This window comes from Halichondria panicea, chromosome 9 (assembly GCF_963675165.1).
Source record: "Halichondria panicea chromosome 9, odHalPani1.1, whole genome shotgun sequence".
In the NCBI taxonomy this organism is placed as follows: domain Eukaryota; kingdom Metazoa; phylum Porifera; class Demospongiae; order Suberitida; family Halichondriidae; genus Halichondria; species Halichondria panicea.
The window spans coordinates 4,503,965-4,528,537 of record NC_087385.1 but is presented as its reverse complement, the minus strand read 5'-3'; the positions used below and the strand labels follow the sequence as shown (position 1 = coordinate 4,528,537).

At 43.3% G+C, this 24,573-nt stretch overlaps 4 protein-coding genes across 6 annotated transcripts; 1 reads left to right on the top strand and 3 right to left on the bottom strand.

Moving 5' to 3' along the window:
- Positions 1-14: 14 nt before the first annotated feature.
- Positions 15-7,316, bottom strand: LOC135341167 (mucin-2-like). Of its 3 annotated transcripts, none has more exons than XM_064537666.1 (11): positions 7,097-7,316; positions 6,849-6,891; positions 6,648-6,677; positions 6,472-6,600; positions 6,329-6,402; positions 6,213-6,278; positions 6,034-6,157; positions 5,799-5,977; positions 5,690-5,740; positions 1,087-1,153; positions 15-1,020 (listed from the first exon to the last, which is right to left on the bottom strand). In XM_064537666.1, the coding sequence occupies exons 1-11, from the start codon at positions 7,244-7,246 to the stop codon at positions 17-19; spliced, it is 1,917 nt and encodes a 638-aa protein (XP_064393736.1). In that variant the 5' UTR covers positions 7,247-7,316; the 3' UTR covers positions 15-16. The 3 variants fall into 3 exon arrangements, with proteins under 3 accessions (XP_064393736.1, XP_064393735.1, XP_064393737.1); XM_064537665.1 differs by lacking the exons at positions 15-1,020; positions 1,087-1,153 and adding exons at positions 4,087-5,444; positions 5,523-5,586 and having other exon boundaries at positions 7,097-7,307; XM_064537667.1 differs by lacking the exons at positions 15-1,020; positions 1,087-1,153; positions 6,648-6,677; positions 6,849-6,891; positions 7,097-7,316 and adding exons at positions 4,087-5,444; positions 5,523-5,586 and having other exon boundaries at positions 6,213-6,258.
- A 33-nt stretch (positions 7,317-7,349) lies between these two features.
- Positions 7,350-10,981, bottom strand: LOC135341171 (uncharacterized). Its single transcript, XM_064537672.1, has 11 exons — positions 10,752-10,981; positions 10,282-10,318; positions 10,032-10,076; positions 9,724-9,852; positions 9,593-9,669; positions 9,456-9,530; positions 9,308-9,401; positions 9,048-9,250; positions 8,934-8,984; positions 8,502-8,874; positions 7,350-8,244 (listed from the first exon to the last, which is right to left on the bottom strand). The coding sequence occupies exons 1-11, from the start codon at positions 10,869-10,871 to the stop codon at positions 7,502-7,504; spliced, it is 1,947 nt and encodes a 648-aa protein (XP_064393742.1). The 5' UTR covers positions 10,872-10,981; the 3' UTR covers positions 7,350-7,501.
- Position 10,982: 1 nt separating this feature from the next.
- On the top strand, positions 10,983-21,570 carry LOC135341159 (DNA polymerase alpha catalytic subunit-like). Its single transcript, XM_064537654.1, has 29 exons — positions 10,983-11,206; positions 11,259-11,392; positions 11,443-11,537; positions 11,610-11,702; positions 11,765-11,821; positions 11,869-12,224; positions 12,298-12,367; positions 12,464-12,633; positions 12,822-12,939; positions 14,233-14,435; positions 14,529-14,593; positions 14,675-14,832; positions 15,687-15,771; positions 15,827-15,888; positions 16,044-16,163; positions 16,385-16,635; positions 17,102-17,141; positions 17,231-17,446; positions 17,497-17,973; positions 18,163-18,195; positions 18,247-18,428; positions 18,579-18,692; positions 18,897-19,029; positions 19,182-19,310; positions 19,897-20,235; positions 20,388-20,504; positions 21,023-21,136; positions 21,192-21,252; positions 21,315-21,570. Exons 1-29 carry the CDS (start codon positions 11,112-11,114, stop codon positions 21,464-21,466), a joined length of 4,239 nt encoding a protein of 1,412 aa, XP_064393724.1. The 5' UTR covers positions 10,983-11,111; the 3' UTR covers positions 21,467-21,570.
- Positions 21,571-22,025: 455 nt separating this feature from the next.
- On the bottom strand, positions 22,026-24,486 carry LOC135341186 (homeobox protein ceh-17-like). The gene is made up of 5 exons (XM_064537688.1): positions 23,967-24,486; positions 23,653-23,754; positions 23,371-23,487; positions 23,120-23,283; positions 22,026-22,824 (listed from the first exon to the last, which is right to left on the bottom strand). Exons 1-5 carry the CDS (start codon positions 24,253-24,255, stop codon positions 22,252-22,254), a joined length of 1,245 nt encoding a protein of 414 aa, XP_064393758.1. The 5' UTR covers positions 24,256-24,486; the 3' UTR covers positions 22,026-22,251.
- Positions 24,487-24,573: the final 87 nt, after the last annotated feature.

Genomic DNA, 24,573 nt, shown 5'->3' with positions numbered 1-24,573 from the left:
ATACATCTCCATAAAATTATACGTCGCAACGTGCTTCGTAACGTGGAATCTTGAACACAAAGTGTGATATATCAATAACATCATTAATGTCTCTGACAGTGAATTGGTTCTGGGGCATGAGATAAGCACTTGGCACATAACCACTCTCTGCATCCTTGCCCATAAACACAGTAGCAAATTTTGAGAGTCCCCTATCCACCAAACTGCCATGAAGCAGCTGTCTGAGGGAACACACCAGCTTGCTAGGCCTCTCACACTCCCAGTCACTCTTTAGGGCTTCGTTGCACACAAGGAGTACGATAGAGTTCTCCACCTCTCTCTCAAGCCAGGCAGAGATACTGTCACTGACACAGCAGGTGTCTGGAGACTTAGCGCTGATGCCATATTGACGCAGTCCCACTACCAGCGTTCCAAGAATATCTTCTATCTCGACCGTTGGTGTCTTTGGAGAGTATAGAACAACCACAGAAGGACTGTCAGGTGATACACCTTGGATAGGGCTTGATTGAATGTTCAGCGGCTTCACAGGGGATAGTTCAATATTGTTCAGGGACTCCATGGATGTTTGTTCTATGTCAGGGAGTGTCGTGGTGGAAGAAGTGGATTCAACAATAGGATTGTTGGTAAGACGTGATATTGGAAAGTTGTAATCAGATGAAGAATCAAGAAATGATTCTTTATCAAGAGGTAATTCTGGACAGCAAAATGTTTCTTCACTGGGTGATTTTGAGATATCTGGTCGTGATAGATAGGCCCTATTATCATGAGATGTCACTTCCGCTTCCTCTGTCTTTCTTCTAATCAACACAAATACGGCGATGAACAACACCACACAGAAGGAGACAACAACAACAACAACAACACCTGTTGAGACACCAGCTACAATTGCAGTAGCTACTTCCGTCTTGTTTGTGATCGATGTTGGGCTTGTAGTAGGTGAGGGTGTTATAGTAGGCGGGATTGGGTTTGTAGTAGGTGAGAGTGTTACAGTATGCGAGATGTCCGGTGATGTAGAAGGAGCTGTGAGACAGAGACAAATATTACTAATGCACAGTGTTTTGCACAATCACAATGTACATCACTTACCACTAGGTATAATTATTGTGCGATTGCTCCTCCCACAAGTAGAGCTACAGGGCACAAAGGGCTCTACCTAAATCAACAAGAGCAGGTAATGACATCAAGGGCAATGACAATGGGTTAGTGGGTCATGAGACAAGCACAAGGTCTGATGAAGAATGGGTACCTTGATAAAGTGCTCTCTCGTGGGTTCTAAGGAATAGATAACCATCTGGGTCTGTAGAAAAAGGGACAATGGCTAGTGTAAGCATTGTTGTCTTGAGTGCACTGCACCTGGTTGGTGTGAACTGTAGTCGAGAATGAACTGTTGAATAGGGTCACAAAATACGTCACAGGGATCATGTATTGTACCACTAGAGTGGGTGGCTCCCACGTCAATTCCACACGGTATGTACCCTCCTCCAAACTTAGAGTGTGAAAGAGGTTAGTCACAGGACTGGTTCGTATCTCCTCTGTACAGATTAGAACATTACTACCATGTCTGAATGTATCTACTGTATTCACTTACCCACTATAGACCGCAGCGATATGGAGAGACAGGTAAAATTTCATAATATGTAGATGGAGAATGAGTTATTTCAGTTCTCATCACCAACAACTCAGATCCATTGGCATCCAGTACAGTTAACTGCAATAGTCAATTCTGTTGCACACATGTACATGATAAGTTCTATACATTCTTACTTTAACTATATATTCCCCCCATTCAAATTCCAATCCATCAAATGAACTGCGAGTCCAGTCAATTTGCTAGAAAATGAAAATACATTGCACGAATAGCGAATAATGAGATGTCCTCACTTGTGAGCATATTGTGCGGATGAGATCTCCATTTCTAAAATATTTTAACTCATATCTTGATCCTGTTGGAACTACAGACAGCATGGGAACCATACATGTGTACATAGACTACACACGAAGCATTATATTGGTGTACTTACTAGTTGTATTGAACGTCCATGACACTGTGAGGTTGTATTCCCAACAATTGTGTGCGACTGGCGTTAGTGACAGCTGTGCATCAGTGTTGGAGCTTCTTGCTTGTTGTTGAATTGTTGGTGAAGCAGAGCAGCCTATAATTATAGCCTCAAGCATGTACGGTGATGAGTAGGATATGACTCACCTATTGTGGAGTATTCGCCATCTTTGTTGTCTGTAAGAGAATAAAATCTCAATTAGTACACTGCCTAAATATATTCCCCATAATTATAGGGAGTTCCTGGTTGCAACCAACACAGTAAATGTTCCTTATTAGCTAGTACTTTGAGATAGGTTAAACACAGACAACTGGCTACATCGTGCACAATGCTTTAACTTACAACAGAGATCAGCCACTGGGGGACATACAGGGGGTTGTGTCTGCATGGAAAGGAGGTTTACAGCTTATAAAATATTGAACGATAGCTCTAGTATTAACTATAGCTACAATTACATGTATATTAACTGATTACCGTATGTCCCTGGCGCATGTGCACCGAGGCATATAGCAATAAACATAAACAAATGAGTGTCTAGATTTCAGGTATAATTTACCATAATTCCATACACTAAAACCCACAAACCTCATCCTTGCAGATATGGTCAATGTCGACATGATTGCAGTCGTAGTTTCCAATAGCTGAACCGCAGATAAGCTCACCTCCAGTAAAATGGTGGAGCAGGCAGGTGAGTAGTACTAGTAATGCACTCTGATGTGACCAATGAACAGACATGTTGAGGCTGTCATGAGCTTAGATAGTCTGTATAGAGCAGATAATTATGTCAAAGGACATGAGTAATATATTGCGCATGTGCATGACTCGTTCCAAGACCAAATTTAATTTAATAGAACGTAAATATTATGTTTGCCATTAGTATTGGGGTATAATTATATGGAGATAATACTCCAAAGAGAGTAGATTTTTTTTTATATTATTTTTTTCACATTTTGTGGCATATCTTCTGAAGTAAAAGTGATATGATCTATTTGAGTGTAGGTACTGAAAGTTCAATTATTGGCGCTTCCATTGGACCACCACCTGTTACATCATATGACATCATCACTATGAAATGGCTGTCTGAAGATGTGTACCTCCGAAAATATGTTAGGAATAGAAGTAGCTTATTTGTTTGAGTTAAGATCTGAAATTTATTGTGTATGTACCTGACTATATTGCTCATCTTTTGAGCTTCAACAGAAGTCTGGGCTGCTAGTAAGTTCTGAGAAATACTGCATTTTGTTGTTTTTTGGTGGCAAATATGTTAGGAATACAACTTTCGATTTTATGCTAGTTAAGGTCTGATTTTTGAGGAGCATGTACTACAATAGCATAGAATTCATCTGTACTAACTTACAGGAGCTAGACAAGTCTCATCTTTGCTAGAGCGGCCCTTCTTGTCAAAAATGGTGATTTTGCTCCGTTTTGCTACTTTTGCTGACGTAGCAATGATATTCATTGATTTGTGACATCACAAATCATCTTGTTGTTATTTGCTACATCCAAAGGTCATGTGATGTCTACCTGCAAATACACAGTTGGTGTTGGTCATTCTGTGTCACAGGGGCGTGGTAATTGAGCTTACTACGTAGCCAAATCGCCCCAAAAGTCATAAAAAGCACTGTTTTTGACAAGATGGGCCGCTCTAGCAAAGAAGAGGCTAGCCTAACTCCTGTAAGTTAGTACAGATGAAAAGTACACTATTGTAGTACATGCTGCTCAAAAATCAGACCTTAACTAATATAAAATCTAAAGTTGTATTCCTAACATATTTGCCACCAAAAAACAACAAAATGCAGTATTTCTCAGAACTTACTAGTAGCCCAGACTTCTGTTGAAGCTCAAAAGATGAGCAATATACTCAGGTACATGCACAACAAATTTCAGATCTTAACTCAAACAAATAAGCTACTTCTATTCCTAACATATTTTCGGAAGTACACATCTTCAGACAGCCATTTTATACTGATGATGTCATGTGATGTAACAGGTGGTGGTCCAATGGAAGCGCCAATAGTTGAACTTTCAGTACCTGCACTCAAATAGATCATATCACTTTTACTTTAGAAGATATGCCACAAAATGTAAAAAATGTGTACCAAAAAAAAAAATCTACTCTCTTTGGTTGTTGCACTGTACAAAAAATTATCACAAAGTAAAAATCATATAATACATATTATGATGCTTCGTAACATGCTTCGTAACGTGGAATCTTAAACACAAAATGTGATATATCATCAATATCCCTAATGTCTCTGACAGTGAATTGGTTCTGGGGCATGAGATAAGCACTTGGCACATAACCACTCTCTGCATCCTTGCCCATAAACACAGTAGCAAATTTTGAGAGTCCCCTATCCACCAAACTGCCATGTAGCAGCTGTCTGAGGGAACACACCAGCTTGCTAGGCCTCTCACACTCCCAGTCACTCTTTAGGGCTTCGTTGCACACAAGGAGTACGATAGAGTTCTCCACCTCTCTCTCAAGCCAGGCAGAGATACTATCACTGACGCAGGTGTCCGGAGACTTAGCGTTGATGCCATATTGACACAATCCCACTACCAGCGTTCCAAGAATATCTCTTATCTCGAACGTTGGTGTCTTTGGAGAGTATAGAACAACCACAGAAGGACTGTCAGGTGATACACCTCGGATAGGACTTGATTGACTGTTCAGCGGCTTCACAGGGGGTAGTTCAATATTGTTCAGGGACTCAATGGATGTTTGTTCTATGTCAGGGAGTGTCGTGGTGGAGGAAGGGTATTCAACAATGGGATTGTTGGTAGCCATCACATGGGTAGGACGTGACATTGGAAAGCTGTAATCAGATGAAGAATCAAGAAATGATTCTTTATCAAGAGGTGATTCTTTATCAAGAGGTGATTCTGTACAGCAAAATGTTACTTCACTGGGTGATTTTGAGATATCTAGTCGTGATAGATTGGCCCTATTATCAGATGTCACTTCCGCCTCCTCTGTCTTTCTTCTAATCAACACGAGTACGGTGATGAACAACACCACACAGAAGGAGACCGCAACAACAACAACACCTGTTGAGACACCAGCTACAATTGCAACATCAACAGTAGCTACTTCTTCATCCATGGTCTGGTTTGTAACAGCCATGCAGAATGGACCTGGCCCTACACTGGTGTAGGCTCGTACAGACACTTCGTACGCAGTGGATGCTCTCAAATCAGATAGAAGGACGGACAGATTACGAGTGAAGATTGAATCTAACATACTTTCGTTCACAACTTTGTATCGGACCTCGTACTGTGAAATAATTCCATTCAGATCTGATTCTGGGATATCATTCCATTTAGCTTCAATGGTAGTCGGCGAGAGTGTTACAATATGTGAGATATTCGGTGAAGTAAAAGGAGCTGTGAGACAAAAACACAGTGTCAACGAAAATCAAGTACTACAGCTTCACACACAGTGTACCGGTAACAATCACTTACCACTTAGTATTGTGCGATTCTCACTGCTCCCACAAGTAGAGCTACAGGGCACAAAGGGCTCTACCTGAATCAGCAAGAGCAGGTAATGACATCAAGGGTAGTGACAATGGATTACTAAATTTTAGTGGGTCATGAGACAAGCACAAGGTCTGATGAAGAATGGGTACCTTGATAAAGTGCTCTCTCGTGGGTTCTAGGGAGTAGATAACCATCTGAGTCTGTAGAAAAAGGGACAATGGTTAGAGTATAAGCATTGTTGTTTTGAGGGAACTGCACCTGGTTGGTGTGAACTGTAGTCGAGAATGAACTGTTGAATAGGGTAACAAAATACGTCACAGGGATCATGTATTGTACCACTGGAGCGGGTGGCTCCCACGTCAATTCCACACGGTATGTACCCTCCTTCAAACTTAGAGTGTGAAAGAGGTTAGTCACAGGACTGGTTCGTATCTTCTCTGTACAGATTAGAACATTACTACCATGTCTGAATGTATCTACTGTATTCACTTACCCACTAGACCGCAGCGATATGGAGAGACAGGTAAAATTTCATAATATGAAGACAGAGAATGAGTTAATTCAGTTCTTATCACCAACAACACAGATTCAGAGTCATTGGCAGCCAGTACAGTTAACTGCAATAGTCAATTCTGTTGCACACATGTACATGACAGTTCTATACATTCTTACTTCAACTACATGTACATCTTCCCCAAATTCCAATCCATCAAATGAACTGCGAGTCCAGTCAATTTGCTAGAAAATGAAAATACTTGCACGAATAGCGAATAATGAGATGTCCTCACTTGTGAGCATATTGTGCGGATGAGATCTCCATTTCTACTAAAATATTTTAACTCATATCTTGATCCTGTTGGAACTACAGACAGCATGGGAACCATACATGTGTACATAGACTACACACAAAGCATTATATTGGTGTACTTACTAGTTGTATTGAACGTCCATGACACTGTGAGGTTGTATTCCCAACAATTGTGTGCGACTGGCGTTAGTGACAGCTGTGCATCAGTCGTGGAGCTTCTTGCTTGTTGATTTGTTGGTGAGGCAGAGCAGCCTATAATTATAGCCTCAAGCATGTACGGTGAGCAGGATATGACTCACCTATTCTGAAGTAAGTGCCATCAGTGTTGACTGTAAGAGAATAAAATCTCAATTAGTACACTACCTAAATATATTCCCCATAGGGAGTTCCTGGTTGCAACCAACACAATGGAATCATAGTAAATACTCCTTATTAGCTAGTACTTTGAGATAGGTTAAACACAGACAACTGGCTACATTGTGCACAATGCTTTAACTCACGAGAGAGCGGAGCCACTGGGGGACATACAGGAGGGGGTTGTGTCTGCATGGAAAGGAGGTTTACAGCTTATAAAACGATAGATAGTAACAAGTAATAATTATAGCTACATGTAAATTAACTGATTACTGTACGTCCCTGGCGCATGTGCACCGAGGTATATAACAACAAACACAAACAAATACATTAAATGAGTGTGTCTAGATTTCAGGTAGATTTACCACAATTCCATACGCTAAAACCCACAAACCTCATCCTTGCAGATATGGTCAATGTCGACATGATTGCAGTCGTAGTTTCCAATAGCTGAACCGCAGATAAGCTCACCTCCAGTAAAATGGTGGAGCAGGCAGGTGAGTAGTACTAGTAATGCACTCTGATGTGACCAATGAACAGACATGTTGAGGCTGTCATGAGCTTAGATAGTCTGTATAGAGCAGATAATTATGTCAAAGGACATGAGTAATATATTGCGCATGTGCATGACTCGTTCCAAGACCAAATTTAATTTAATAGAACGTAAATATTATGTAGTATTGGGGTATATATGGAGATAAAAATAATTCGCAAAAAAAAAAAAAAAAAAAAAAAATTACTGACTGACCATACTCATACAAAAATTATCACAAAGTAAAAAACATAATTATAATACATATTAAAATGATGCTTCGTAACATGCTTCGTAACGTGGAATCTTAAACACAAAATGTGATATATCATCAATATCACTAATGTCTCTGACAGTGAATTGCTTCTGGGGCTTGAGATAAGCACTTGGCACATAACCACTCTCTGCATCCTTGCCCATAAACACAGTAGCAAAGTTTGAGAGTCCCCTATCCACCAAACTGCCGTGTAGCAGCTGTCTGAGGGAACACACCAGCTTGCTAGGCCTCTCACACTCCCAGTCACTCTTTAGGGCTTCGTTGCACACAAGGAGTACGATAGAGTTCTCCATCTCACTCTCAAGCCAGGCAGAGATACTGTCACTGACGCAGGTGTCTGGAGACTTAGCGTTGATGCCATATTGACACAATCCCACTACCAGCGTTCCAAGAATATCTCTTATCTCAACGTTTGGTGTCTTTGGAGAGTATAGAACTACTACAGAAGGACTGTCAGGTGATACACCTCGGATAGGACTTGATTGACTGTTTAGCGGCTTCACAGGGGATAGTTCAATATTGTTCAGGGACTCCATGGATGTTTCTCCTATGTCAGGAAGTGTCGTGGTGGAGGAAGGGTATTCAACAATGGGATTGTTGGCCATCACATGGGTAGGAGGTACTCTCCTTTTTCGTTTCTTGGAGGCCTTATAGAGAATCACTGATACTGCAATGATGCACACTGAGACCACAATAATGACTAGGGGCACTGCTATGGCGACAATCACCAGGCCTGCACGTGGGTGGCATACAGTGGACAGTGGTGTACAAGGTTTACCCAAAGAATGTAAACAGACCATGATGTCACTAACAGGTGCTATTCTGTGAGGGTATGCGAGAGAATTGAAAGTGCATGGCTTGTGTGGTTGGCTTAAGAGGTGGCTTTCATAGAGGGGAATTGAAACTGGTTTAGTGGTTCGTACCTTCAAGAACATCTTTTGGGGATTTAGTAAAATCTTTAATGGTATGCCCTAGATTAATTGTGCTTACCACTAGAGTTCTCTTGCGAAATATTGTTGCTATACACTGCACGCAAGTCTTCTGCATGAGCGTCTTCTGTATGGGTGTCTTCTGTATGAGCGTCTTCTGTGTGAGCGTCTTCTGTATGAGCGTCTTCTGTATGAGTATGTGTGTCTTCTGTATGAGCGTCTTCTGTGTGAGTGTCTTCTGTATGAGAATTTGCTTGTGAAGTTGTGACTCGTGTGTTGACAGAGGAGGGAGTAGGCGTGGTATAAGTGGACGTTATATTGGTTGGAAGTGGTAATGGTATGGGAGAATAGTCGTTGCAACAGCGGCCATTACTACATCCGTCTAAAAGGTGAACTAAATTAGGATGACAAGGGGAGGGGTCGAATATATGAAGCTGTGTGCGAAGGGGGTACATAACATTGCTGACAAGGCAACACTGATTGAAGGACTTACAGTGACTGTGTACTTAGTGGAAGCATTCAACAAAGAAACAGTCACTGAATTCTAAGAAGAGAAACAAATAATCAATCAATTTACTTACGATGCAGAGTGAGCTCATGCACTTACCGTGTTGCTGGCAATGAAACAGGGTGGCTGTCGACCAGGCTTACTGCAATCTGTGTTCTTTTGACCAGTTGACGTGAGGGCAATCATGACACTCTTATCACGAGTCTCCCAAGATAAATGCATGCTCATTAGCTGTGGATCACTAGACAACAAAGTTGTTTGGACTTGAAATTCTGCTATATCAGGCGTGGATTGCTGAACACCTGTGTTGGGACGATTCGTAATTGTGTGATGCATATCGATAATGCGTTGGGACTTACGTTGGGAGCAGTGTTGATTGTATACAAATGCATCACACAAGTCCACAGACACTGATACCGTTACAGAGGCACAAGAACTGCTGCGTGATTTGGGCTAAAACAGACAGACCACTGAGCACTTTATTGATAAATACAAAGATAAACTTACTTGTACTTGAATCGATAGTGAGCTAGGAGAGTAAGGATAAAAAGTCACTTCTTTCAGTAGGACACTAGTAACCATCTGAGAATGAAATTAAAAAATATGTACATGTAAATATAAGTGAACATTATTGCAACACTTACAGGGTTGTTAATTTGAGTATTGTAGAATTTATGTCGTCCCTCCTTTGTCAATTGGATGAAGTACCCTTCAGAGTTTCCTGCGGCAAAAGACAAATTACAATGATAGTAAGTTCATGGAAATAGTTGCGTACCATCCGATATCCACTGAAGGAGGAGATTGTAGTAGTCTGGATACTCAGCATTAGGGAACAGAGACACAGACAAGTTTTTCACTTCAAGCAGACTGTCGGAGGGGGAGGGGCAATTGAACGTGGTTGTGTCTGTGAGATTCACAAAGGATGATTATACCATGTGTGTGCACTAGATATAATCGGATCCCTCTGACGGCTATCAGTATTGCGATATGCGCATAGTTCTCATAACATGCTCCAAGTTGATAAACAGTTCCATCAATTATTGAATGTGTTTTGAAAATACTGAGATCTTTGTGTGTACTAACCTGGGGGATTAAAGTAGTTTCTCTCCACAACTGCATGGACGACTTCTGCGATCAAGATAAAACCATTGAAATCAAAACGGAAGTGATAATCATGTGTTTTCAATGCTAGCTCCCTCTACATACCCACAACCAGCAACAACATTCACTAAGAAACCTTAATTGCTAAATTTTTCCAAAAATTGACAGTGGGGCTTTTGTGGAGATTTTCTGTGGTATGGGTCAATCAAATTATTAAAGTTAGGAAACTCACCATGCTCCAGCTGGCCTGCAGTCGGGTCAGACAGAGCCTGTCAGTGAATAGTACAAAGAGGTTAGTAAAGAGGGTAACACAAGTAAAACACACATGAAAGCAGGCTACTATACTGAAACTTACACACTGCAGAAGTACTTTGAAATGGTGAGAATATTGAATTAAGTTCAAAGGAGCAGTTTATCTTATGACATGTAAAAACTTGTGTAAAAAATGGTTGAGTGATAACGTTTTGAGCGATAACGTTTGTATAGTAATTTTGAACCGGGGATCAATGATAATAATATTATATCGTGTCAGTGGTTGCGACCATCTACCACATATATAGCTAAACATAACATAGTAGATTAACGGCGTGGGAAAGCGCATGCTGCTAGCTACCCCAAGGCCATAGAAAGCAGCACTGTTTAGACAATAGCTATAAAAGTTGCAGCTCAGAATTATTATTGCAGCTATTCAGCTCAGCTCACCTTACTGATAGACATGGGCTCACAGCTCCCTCCTGCACTAGCACAGGCCACACTTGCAAGCAGCACTTGCACAGCTACAGCTGCCAGCACTAGAGAGACGAGGAGCACTTTGCAAAGCATCTCAGACGCTCAGAAAAAACTGAAAGTTGTTTACAACATTGCCTGCATGAGGTTTTATAGGGGTAGTTTAATAGCCAGTCCACGTGGAGTACAGAGTTCAAGTCTAGCAACTAGACTGTGCGCATGTGCAATGTGGAAAAGATGGTGGAGCTATCCAAGTGTTTTACTACACCCACTTTTTTGCACCTAAACCAATACTTGTAATAGATCTACCGCACAGCAGACAGCCGTTCACATAGAATGGAGGACCAGCCATCTTCTGATACCATTGCTGTGAGACGCAAGAGGAGAGAGAAGAAGAACACAGGAGCATCCTCGGCTTTAGAAAAAATCAAGTTAGTGATGAGTATGGAGTGTGTGTGGTAATGTCATATCTCATCTCTACAGACGGGGTCGTGAAATGGGAGTGGTCGAGGACTCTGAGCTGGAGGTAGCGGAGGATGTGTTTGAGTATGTCAATGAGTCAGAATATGCCAAGATTGTCCAGCAGCGGCAGGAGGAGGGGTTCGTATTGGATGATGGTGAGGGGTGTGGTCTGAGTGTTGTGTGGTTGTTTAAATTGCTTGTGCAGATGGTGCGTACACTGAGCATGGTCGAGAGATATTCGATGAGGAGGTGGACGACACACCTACCTCTACGGCCAAGGGGAAGGGGAAAAAGAAATATGTGAGTTTAAAGAGTAGACCGTGTATCTACAGTGCTTATTCAATCATTTTTATGACTGGATTACATTCCCAGTCTGCCCCAGGGCGTAGAATGGCCAAGCCGTCTGGTGACATCAAACAGATGTTGTTGAGCATGGGAGAGCCAAGCAAGAGAAAGAAAAAAGAGGTGAACAGCTGCCACCACTCTGCCAATCTGTTACCAGGGTAGTAATGTACATATACATGCAGGAAACAGCTACGGTGAAGAATGATGATCTGCTCTCCGACCTCCTCATGGAAATTAAGGTAGTACAGTAGTCATGGATTCAAATTTAGGGATATAATAATTTTAGGATAAGCCATCTTCTAGTGGAAGGAAGGTGCCACGCCCCCACCAAACCACACCCTCTCGTGCCCGCTCCTCCTTTGCCCCTCGTCTCTCGTCTACCCCTCAAGCACCTCGTACGGGGGGGCTTAAGAAAATACGAGTGATCAAGTCTGAGATGCGTCCTGCCCGCCCAGTGAGGAGGGAGCCATCTCCCCTGTCAGCTTTGGAATTGGATGATTACGGTATGGGTATGGACTATGATGAGGGGGCGGGGAATGTGGAGGGAGTGGATACGAAGAAGGATAGTGTGGAGGCTGAGGATGTGATGGTAGTGAGCGAAGAGATAGAGGAAGACAAAGAGGACATGATGGCTGTTGATGTGTAAGAATATCAGTGTGTGTTGTCTGTAGCTAGAGTAATGATTGCACATGTATGACCACTCCCATCCACACAGGCCAGAGGAGGCGGTGTCAGTGACTGGCTGGGAGACAGTGAGGGGGGACCTACAGCAGAGCAATGAGGATGTGAGTAGCAGTTCTAACCACCTTTACTTTTAGTACTACTTCTCTCCCTGTCCTTGCGCATGTCTCTCAAAATCTTATCCTTACTGTCATGTGCAGGCATTTGCGAGTGTACAGCTGGACGCATCGTCCCTGCCCACACAGGAGGTGGATGGAGAGTGTGTACTTCCCTTCTATTGGCTGGATGCCTATGAGAATCATTATCATCAGCCGGGCTCTGTGTTCCTGTTCGGGAAGGTATGGGTGCAAGACGTGCAGGCATTCGTCAGGTGAGCATCACCTCTATATACAGACTAATGGTGACTTGTAGGTATCTCCCACTTTGGGACATGACAGGAAGCACTGCCAACACATTATCTGTACCAACAGCTGCCACACTGTCAATCCAGGCCACTTATCAAAGCATTCATTCCAAACCTTATATCAACCATTGTTGCCCCACCTTCGTCCTGTCCAGCTGTTGTGTGGTGGTGAGGAACGTCAATCGCTGTCTCTACTTCCTCCCTCGAGAGAAGATGCTCTCCAAATCAGGCCAGCCCACAGACCAGGACGTCAAGATGGAGGACTTATACACTGTGAGTCAGTCATGTGACCTCTTAGCCTCCTTCACAGGCCTTGGGGCCTTGAATTGAAGAAGCTGCTACTGATTATTTGCGCATGCGCAAAATTATTGGATATTTTCCCCGTAAAATTTCCCACCAGAAAAAAGAATAAATATATACAGACAAAGAATACAAATTCGTAATTATTAAAAGTCATACACAGAGCTATGCAGCTTATGGTAACAAATTTTCGCAGGTTATTAATTTGCTATTTCTGTGAATGCTAGTAAAAATGTGTAACTCGCAGATAATTGGAAAATGCAATGAATCTAATTAAAACCACTCGCGAGTAATTAGAAACAGCATTAATTTCACAGAAATTTAGCAGAATTTACTTCACCTTTAAGGTTAGTAGAGTAGATGGGCATGGCCTGTCCATAATATGGACAGTCACAGGCCACACCTATCTACAATTGCATATCGTCGATCCCTGTGATTGACTGTATCTGCAGGCAACGAGTGGGCCTCAACTGCCTTTTCCTGCTGCCTTCTCCTGCCTTCAGTTGGTCAGTCTGTGGCCGAGGATTTGCAAAATTGTTGAACCCTCTGCGGTCCGTGTGGCCGCACTGGTGTGATGCGTTGGCCGGCCCTCTGAACGAGGACGTTCGAGTGACACAGTGTGTCTCGTATGCTCTGGCGTCCCGATAGTTACATGGTTGATCCTGCCAGTGGTCATATGCTTTTCTCAAACACTAAGCCATGCTATACTGTGAAACTGCGAATGGCTCATTAAATCAGTTATATTTTATTTAATGGTTTCTTTTGCCTATAATTATTAGCTATGTCAGCTTTCACTCCGTTCAGACGATTGCACTCTTATCTAATCTTGACGATTGTCATCCACACTGTTGCAGGCTGTGAGTCTTTTGTTAACATAGCAGGCTAAGGGTAGCTCAGAACTCTATCAGATGGGCTAGAAACCTTCAATCGAACTTTCTACTTCATTCAATCCACTTCCGTTCGTTGTGACGTCATATACGATGTTATCCAAAGCCCCCAGATACCGGGGTGAGATTGGCGCATGCGCAAGTAGTCGTTACCATGCCCACTCTCAGAAGAAGTGCGGCCTGGGATCGAGGCTAGTGACCTTGCAGATTTACATTGAGGGGGTGTTGAGCTTGCATTCCATGTACTTGTAGCTGATTTAAAATAGTCCATTTATTTCAGCTCTCACAGTGTGTCATTTACCCGACTCAATGTTACTGGTCCCATCTTTTATTGAAGGCACCACTCTATCCACTTATCTTTCCCTCATATTACTGACAGGAATTCAGTGAGAAGTTTGCTGACAGACACCAGATACTCAAGTTCTCCTCCAAGAGAGTGACCAAGAGGTATGCCTTTGATCTGCCGGATGTACCCTCAGAGTGCGAATACCTGGAGGTCAAGTACTCGTGTGAGTACCCAGCCCCACCCATGGACGATAAGGGGCGGAGCTACAGTCGAGTGTTTGGAACCAACACATCATGGTGAGATGTTGGTGTGTGTGACTCCCTTGTGCCCAGTACATGTCGCTGTAGGGGTATATTATTCCTTGTCTGTACATGTAATCCCTCCTGCAGCCTCGAGAAACTCATTCTCCATTGCAAGCTGAGAGGCCCTAGCTGGCTCCACATCAAATGCCCCAGTAAGACTACCCCCTTCTTCCTTACCCCCTTATTTGCTACCCCCCTTCCTCCTTGCCCTCCTTACTTGGCTACCCCTGCAGGTATACCACAGCTCAACATCAGCTGGTGCAAGTGTGAGGCTATAGTTGCAGACATGGATCAGGTTATCGTGGCAACAGAGCAAGAACCACCTCCTCCACTGGTTGTCATGAGTCTGTCTGTTAAAATTACCCTGAATCCAAAAACAGGATCTAATGAGGTAATTAAGCAAAACATAGAATTCCAGTAAGTAAGTTAATGAAGAGTTAATGAAGAGCCCCCCTCCCATCTTTTCACACCTCGCCCTCACCCCGTTTTCCTCCATTCCAAACCACTTTTTAAGCCAGTAGACTGTACCTAAGCTATCTAGTAAAAGTGTCTATTCGAGCCACAAACCCCTCCCGTTCATGACTAACCCTGTTCTTTGTAGCGTGATTATGAATATACGAGAGGTCTATTGGATATTTCATGCTATGAATGACCACCCACATTGGGTAGGTGTGCCCAGCTAGCGGCCCAATGGTGCCTTGTGACTGGCTGGCCTAATTTCATTGGAATGTGTTGTGGTTACTTGACAATGGAATTGGATTAACTGGCTCTCACTATCTCAACACTATTGTGTGTGGTCTATTGGAATGTGCTGGACATGTGAATATTATTACAGTAAATTGCTGGCTCTAAATATCGTTATAGTGCAGCCTTGGGCCATACTCTCTGATGAATTATCTTATTTATTGTGAACACATGATAGCCTTGTGGAACTTTAGCTCGACTAATTGCTGGTGTCTCGCATGCCAATCATTCCAACTGCAGCCAGCAAACCAACCTACTGCAGCTTACACAGGACACCCAGGCATATGCTCACCCCCATTGCCATTCATGTGTGTGTGTGTGTAGTCTGAATGCATATGTACTGTATGTAATCAGATCTTTAATGAGACGTCATATCCATTTTGGAAGTGGTCTCTTAGGGAAGTAAAATAATAGTGTGAGCATTTTAGGGTAGTTCTCGGTTGGAAATAATCTCAACTGACGACGTGTATTATGGTAACAATGACCGATTATTCTGTGCAGGTTCTGTGTCTGGGTAGTCTGGTGCATCCTGATATCCGGTTTGACAAACCACCTCCTGACAAGCCATTCCAGGCCGACCTATGTGGTAAGTCATGTGATTAAGACTTCGTGCAATGCTCATGTGATGTACGTGTGCATAGCGATACGTCATCCAGTGGACAGAGATTTCCCGTTCAGATTTGACCAGTTCATCCAGAAAAAGGTACACCAATTAACCCACCCACACCAGCCATGTATACAATCACACACCCACTCAGTGTGTATGAACACCCACTCTACACCTCCACAGGAGGAGACCAATGTACACAGTGTATAGCTACAGTCCAGTAACCAGTACACACATGCACTTCCCCACAGGGATTCAACGTGGAGGTGTCTCCCTCAGAGAGAGCCATGCTGGCCTACTTCCTAGCCAAACTGCACAGGGCAGACCCTGACATCATTGTCGGCCATAACCTGTCAGCATTCGCTCTCGAGGTGAGTGGGAGATGGGCTTACACAGAGTTTTAGAATTGGTTTTTGTACTGTAGTAATTGTTTCGATGCAAACACACAATGGGTAAAACTAGATACCAGTTTTTAGGTACATGTACGTAGCAACATTTTTTGCGAAAAGAGTTATCCATTGCCAGAGACATTATGATAATTGTTTTATCCCTGTTGTTAATGGCCCCCCTCCCTACACACACACACACACAGGTTCTGCAGCACCGGATGTCAGTGTGTAAAGTGCCTCAGTGGTCACGAGTGGGTCGTCTCAAGAGGAAGGACATGCCTCGAGGGCGCTCAGTCGGCCACCTCCTGTGTGCAGGTCGCCCAGTCTGTGATGTCAAGATCTCCGCAAAAGAGTTGATTCGTGCAAAGAGCTACGATCTCTCTGAACTAGCTAACCATGTTTTGCGCACCCCACACCAACCGATGGAACATGAAGACATCTTGAGAGCCTTCAGGTATGCTACTTCCTGGAGGAGGCTCTGAGAAGAGGTTGATTGATCAAAGGAAATTACTGGTTTAGCTATCAAAAACTAATTTTGTGTGGTGATATTCTTTTTCATGGAGATGCCTTCAATCGAATATGATCTAGTTAGGATTGAATTACTGTTTATGGTAATTGTGGCAACCCTTGAGATGTTGTTGCTGTCTGTAACTATCCACTTGGGACGAGAGGAAATGAGGCATAAATAACATCTTGTTGTTGCCCTGTTGGCCTGAGGCAATAATTGTGTTATGGTGTGCATTATCCCATTATCAAGTGTTATCAAGTGTTTGCATGCCCCCCCACTGTTGATTAGGCTAAGCAGTAATGGGGAATGCGGTAGTAAGAGGACCTAGCTAGAATAACAACCACTATGAAGACTGCAAATCTGACACTAATTTGCACCAATGTGTTGAAATGTCTTTTTTTTCCCCGTGTAGCTCATGCGAAGCTCTGGGTGGAGTCATTGCTCACACCATGGTACATACACTCACTTGTTGTACACCAACTTATGGGTACTGTAATTGTCCTCCCTGTGTGTGTCAAATTTTTCTACCCATTACACACAGGATGAAGCCATGCTCTCCCTGAAGCTCATGTATGAGCTGAGTGCCCTCCCCCTGGCCTACCAGATCACCTGTCTGGCTGGTAACACACTCAGCAGGACCCTACATGGAGGGAGAGCCGAGAGGAACGAATTGCTCCTATTACACGCCTTCACTGCCAAGAACTACATATGTCCCGATAAGGCTCCTTATGGGAAGAAGGGTCATGTGACACACGAGGTTGGTCATATATTGTCATGTGACTATATAGTTAAAGTCATATGATGCAGGACGAGGAAGAAGAGGGTAGTAGTACAGTCCCAGTCAAGACTGGTCGCAGGAAACCTGCTTACTCTGGGGGCTTAGTACTAGAACCAAAACGAGGTTTCTACGATCGTTTTATTCTTCTTCTCGACTTTAACTCTCTCTATCCGTCGATAATACAAGAGTACAATATTTGCTTTACCACGGTCGACCATGCCCATTGTTCTCGTGAGGACGACGGGTACAGTAAGCTCCGCCTCCCTGAACCCTCAGAGCCGGCAGGGGTGCTCCCCTCAGAGATCAGAGTGCTTGTGGAACGAAGACGACAAGTGAAACAGCTGATGAAGGACACTAAGGGCAACAAGGAGTTGTACACGCAGTACGACATTCGACAGAAAGCACTCAAGTTGACTGCCAACAGTATGTACGGCTGTCTGGGTTTCTCTCACTCTCGATTCCACGCTCAACCCCTGGCGGCCATTATCACTGGGAAGGGCAGGGAGGTGAAACGCTAGCTCCTTAAGAGGCCAATTATGTAATTTTAGAGGCTTTTGTTGTGGTTAAAGCTACTCCTTGAACCAACATAATTGTGTATTTAGCTGAAAAGGTTTCCAGGAAGCCTCTCGTTTATGATTTGATTTTATCTGGCTTGTATGATTGTTAAAAATAAATACATTTCTCTATGCATGTAGATTCTGGGCAACACCAAAGATTTAGCTCAAAAGGTAAGCAAGGTCATGTGATAGTCACGTGCTGACTCACCCTCCCTTCCGCAGCTCAACCTGGATGTTATTTACGGGGACACAGACTCGATCATGATAGACAGTAACTCGAGAGACCTGCGAGAGGCTGAGAAAATTGCTCAGCGTGTGAAGACGGAGGTGAACAAGCTCTACAAGTTGTTAGAGATAGACGTTGATGGCATCTACAAGGCCATGCTGCTACTCAGGAAGAAAAAGTAAGTTCATGTGTTTAGATGGAATTCAGAATTTTTTTATGATTGCATTATCTGTCTTGTGTATTTGCTTACCTTGTGTTCTGTGTGTATATAGACTGTGTATGCATGTACTAATAGCTGGGTAAACTGTTTCATGGAGTGTGTGTTCAGGTATGCGGCGGTGGCTGTGGAGTGGAAGGACGGTGTGTTGATAGAGAGGACAGAGCTGAAAGGACTAGACATTGTGAGGAGAGACTGGTGTGAACTGGCAAAGAAGTGTGGACAGTGAGTGCATTGTCTGAGCCACCAAATATGTAACTGGATGCAAGTATCTACCTTATAGTGTCTAAATGAAAAACTATGTAACTAAAAGCTTGTCATGTCTTGATCCACCCATTGGCTTGCATTCATGCTGCATGGTGCCTTGAGCACGTACCATCTTTCCTATAATTGCAACCTTGCCATGCTGCTCCCAAACTTACCTTGCAGCTATGTGATCAATCTGATTCTGTCTGGAGAAGAGATAGAGAAGGTGATAGAGAAGATACAAGCTCACCTCTCCCAGCTGGCCCTAGAGGTCAACTCAGGAAAAACCCCGCTACAAGAGTTTGCGATTACCAAGGTAACGCTATGTGACCATGTAAAGTACCACTAAGTTCCTATACTTTTATGTTATTAGTGCCTTTACTTCCATGTGAACATGTAGTTACGTTGTGAGCACATAACATGCTCGAGTATGTACAATTATTACATGAGATTTTTTTTTTAATCCAGGCTCTGACTAAACCTCCATCTGACTACCCTGACAAGAAGGGCCTGGCACATGTACAAGTGGCTCTCAGAATGCAGAGCAGGAACTTAGTGGTCCAGGCTGGAGACGTAGTACCCTACATCATGTGCAAGGTGAAGCCCGTGTGAGATGTAGTATTTATCTGTAAGAACCACATGAGAGTTACATGTGGACCTATCAGTTTAATCTAGGAATGTCATGCCGATTTTGCATTACTGAGGTACCACCTGCTTATTTTGTAATTAAGTGTTTTGCTTTCAGCCCGTTAGTTTGTTGGGAACATGTTTGCTTTGTATGTCAGCTACAAGTAGGTATACTGATAAAGAGTTGGTTTTCACCTGTTGGTACATTTGTAGCTGTTCATTGAATAGCTACTACCTATGTGCCATGCTTCAGTGAAAATCTAATTAGGCATAGCCATCAAAGAAGCAAATGAAATGAATTTCAGGCTCTTGCCCTTATCTGGCTTTGGTTACCATAGTGTTAGTACAATGTAGTAACAGTATAATTGAGTTGGTGTTATCAGGCTAAGAGGAGAGAGCTTTGATGTGGTTCACTGGGCCTGAAATCTTACCCTGAAAGGTCACTGTCTTTAAAGCAGGTCTTCTCAATTTCATTTGGTGCAACAACAAGCGGATAATATTCTCCACTGCCATATGCTATGAAGCCTCTAACCTCCTGTACGTACACTCTCCGCAGGGGCAGTCAAACACATCAGCATCCCTCAGGGCCTATCATCCAGACGAAGTCACCAAACAAGAGCATCTGGAGGTGGACACCAAGTACTACCTTCAGCATCAGGTGCATGCTGTCGTGTCTCGTCTCTGTGAACCCATCGATGGCCTCGGAGCTGCTAGCATTGCTGAGTTCCTGGGCCTGGATCCGTCCGGATATCGGAGTGTTGTGAGGAGTGACGGTGTGGAGGAGGGGGCGGGAGAAGGTGAAGGAGGTGTGAAGGTCGATCCATTTGAGGGCGTGGCACTTCCGCTCGTCACTTGTCAGCAATGTGGAAAGAGTGCTGAAGTGCACGGATCTAAGGTGAGTGTATGTTGTTATGGTTGCCTAGCATCTGTGGTAGTCACAATAGATGGTATGTTGTTGGGAGGTGCAGCTGCCCTGAACTGTGCATTCCATCGTCATTCAGTTTCATGATAATGTTTGTAATTCCAGTCTCTTTGTTTGGTACACAGAATGGCAATCTTGAGATGGGCCTCAGCTGCTCTCACTGCAAGACTAGACTGTCCCCTGGCAGGGTGATGAACCATCTCACTCTGGTCATTCAAAAGCACGTCAGGAAGTATTATGCTGTAGGTGTTTATATTTAGCTCTTAGGTAAGGGAGGAATAATTATTGTTCTCACAGGTGTATATAGAAATCACATTTAATTGAATTTGTAGCCTGGCTACATTTAAAAACAATGGTTGTTTTAATTCCTGCCCATTAACTGTCCTTTGCATGTGTGGGTAACCCAATTAGAGGGTCTCGGTAGAGGGGAGGTTCTCTTTGATGTGGGTACTTGGCATATGCTATTGAGGCTGGGTAGCGGGTATTGTGCAGTCGCTCAGTCGCTCAGTCGCTTAGTCGAGCTGGTTGCCAGAACTTTGATGGTCTCTTTCACAGTCATTAGTTTTAGACAAAATCCACATTATGTGTTAAGGTATTTTATATGTAGTACGTACCTCAATATTGACCTTTCCGTGCCTAAGGCAACTTACATTGTAATGATGTGTACACATACCCACACATACTCTCCACACCCACTCATTCTTACACACACACCACACGTGTACACACACACACACACACACACACCACACACAAACAGGGCTGGCTGGTTTGTGAGGACCAGACTTGCAGCTATCGCACCAGGCAGCCCACCGTTGTACTTGAAGACTCCTCTCCAAAGTGTCCCTCCTGTTATGGGAAGCTCAGAGAAGAGGTAACAAACATCACATGTATGCAACCTGTACATCAGCTAGTGTACACCCATGCAGTTCCCAGCCTCTGCCCTCTACCATCAGCTTGTAGCTCTGGATCTACTCTTTACAGTCAATGGTATTAAAGCATCAGCTAATTTATTATAACCAGTTGTTGATCATGTACCCCCTCACACACAGATACCAAAACCAAAGAAGACGAAAAGTTGGCGAGTGTGTACCAAAGCCTCAAGTCCCATGTTCAGTCGTACCTATCCAAGAACCAGTACTCAAAGATCGATCTCAGCCGACTTTTTCCAAGCCTCAGTCTAGTCTTACTAAACAGACACTGACCGACCTCCTCTATCTATCAATTACTCATTAGTAGTGCGATTACATCCAATTTGTTCTCTGTTTATTCAACTTTGTTATAGATATTCTTTGAGACCCTCTAAAAGCTTTCAGTTGCAGCTGTCATGAATAAGTCATAAGATGGGAGTGGGTGGCATGTATGTCTTGTTGAACTAGCATAATGTTGTTGACAAGGTGATGGAACCATGCATTATGTATTCAATTAGGAGTGTTATTAGTAGCTTTGACAGCTTTATCTGGCTAACTAACCTAGTGAACTTCAAAGGAAACTGTCTTTTCTTGCTAATGCCAGCTTTATGGATATTGGCCAAACACTCGTAATTGAGTCAATTTGTGGCAATTTGATAATCAACAGTATCAAACTGCCAATACGCCACCCAATTTGGGAATCACAATATCAAGTAAACTTATCAATAGGTTATTTACATTACGGACATTTCTGTGTGTGAAGTGAGCCTTTGATGATTGCATCATCTAGTGGGGCGGGTGACAGTATTGGTAATATATAATATTTACCCCCCCCCCCCATATTTGAATAACTGATCAACAATATTTTTTTAACAATTTCAGTAGTCAGTATAAAACATTTGAAACAGGAAGAATTAACCATGCAGGTGTCTACATGCAGTACAAACAATGTAACATGGCTAAATGAAATGGTGGTATAAATATCCAAGTCTGACTGCATGGATGAATGTAGTGTTGTCATTGTCCATAATTTTCACAAACTGTCGACTAAAGAAATGAATACCTGCTTAGCAAGAGATCATGTTGTGCTGGCCTCTTTGCTCGTCGGTGAGACCTGGGCCGTACTTGGAATCTGAATAAACATCGGAAAATTTTGTGTGCCTCCTGCCGTTCCACTTCTGCCGAATTGATTAATGGCTATGAATTGGGGCATTCCCCCCGAAGACATGCCCACCAGCTGATTGTTGCCCGTCAGAATGGGTAATCGAGCGGCTGAGGTGAGAATTTGGGGTGAGATAATTGATCCTGCTGACGACAGACTACTTGGAATGTAGGTGATTGGTAGTACAGTTGTGGGCCAGGATTGGGCACCTCCTGCTGCGGCTATCAGTTGAATACTCCCTCCAGCACTGCCTATGTTTGCCAGAGAAATCGCTCTAGTATCTGTACTCGGCTGTCTAGCGGTGTCCGGCTGTTGTGGTAGGGCCGATTTGCCTGAGGCTACTTGCACGGTCTGAACGGTGGAGACGGGTACACTGTACGTCTGCAGAGTGATTTCTGGTGACTGTTGTACAGGAGAGGTGGCTGTCTGGGCATGGGACTGGAGCTTTTCTTGTTTACGCCATTTAGCACGTCGATTCTGGAACCAAACCTGGGGAAATAGACATTCAAGGTATTATAAACACATCCACTGTGAAGACTCCACTACAAGGCATTAACTTTCAGATTGAAACCAAGACAAAAGGCAACACTGACTCACTACCTCAGGTACTAATTACTAACTACCTGCTTTCTAGCAGAGTAAGCTATTTGACCAATTAATTATGAATCAGGTAACATTAACAGTGATACAGCATGAATATTAACTTCAAAAAAACCTTTAATTTAAAGAAGTATGCTAGGTATCACACAATCAAGATGCCATGCTGCCAGTGAATATAGCCTACCTGCACTCTAGCCTCAGTGAGATCCACTCTTTGAGCCAGGTCTTCCCTAGTGAAGACATCAGGATAGTGGGTCTTCTCAAATACCTTCTCCAGTTCCCTCAGCTGGTGGCTAGTGAACGTTGTTCGATAGCGCCTCTTTTTCTTCATCTTATAAGAATCATCACCTGCAATCATGTTAGGTACATCATTATCAGCGGGAATGAACTGAACTTTTGTACATTCCGTAGTATAATTATTCTTGGTCTGCTTACCATGTTCTAATCCTTCTAAGTGTCTTTGAACGACTATGCTCTGCGACTGTGCATACATGTGCGGGGATCCAGTTGGAACATGGGCACTCTCGGATTGTAGGCTAGACCCGGGAGAACCTGTGTGGGGGTAAGAGTCATTGGAGTCTTTGCTGATAAGAGGTGAGCAAACCCACAATCTAGGCTATCATCTAGCCTTCATACCACATGAAAACTAACCAGGACATTGATTAACACCAACACACTACCCACAAAGGCACTAATGCACACCAGTCCAAACAGTACCTGCTGATGTGAGAGGAGGTGTAAGGAGTGCAGTGGAGAGCAGAGGGTCTTGAGAGGACGCCTGGATAGCCTCAATGCCAGCAGAGGAGTTCATTCCATGGCCTGTACATGCAAAAAGATGCTATCGTTATAATAGCTTATGTTCTACAGCACCAGATAAATATAAATGATTTTCAAGCTGTTTCTTGTAATAAATAATTAATAGCAAAAAAATCAATAGGTAAGATGTTTGGCCTTGCAGCAAGGAGCAGCTACAGCATGCAAGCAATACATACAAGCACATTGCTAGAGCTAGCTAGCTACCTTGCACTCACCTTGCATTTGCAAGCTCTCAGCTCCTCTAGTCTGCTCAATGCAGTCCTGCACCACTGGGGTGCTCTCTCGGTCACTGCCCGATCCACTGCTGCTGCTAGAGTCACTTCCACTGGGAGAGTCACTGTTACCGTTGTACATGTCTTGGCTCTGTTCACTGGTAGAATTGGATGAGAGTTGCTGTTCTGCGGTCGTTGAGTTGTTCAGAGAGTTCGTCGTAGGGGACATTACTGCAGAGTGCACATAGCTACTCGGTCCAGATTCACACTTTGAGTTACAATTTGCATTCATTAATGTTTAATATGCTGCATCCACTTTCAGCCAATGAAATTAATTTTCTCACAACACTGGGGACAATGCTGTAGGAAGATTATGAATACAAATTTGTACATTCCGCGGTCTCTTTGATGTCTAATCGAATATTTTCTTAGTGGCTTGTATTGCACTAACACAATTAGCTTCTGTAATCATAAATTTGGCTAAGCAAATCCGCCTAAACTATCAAGTGATTGGGCTAATAGACTAACTTACTGTGTAAAAGCTATGCTTTGAAATGTAGGTTTAACGCCCACAGGGCTTCTTACTGGGTCCTAATTTGGTATTACAGCC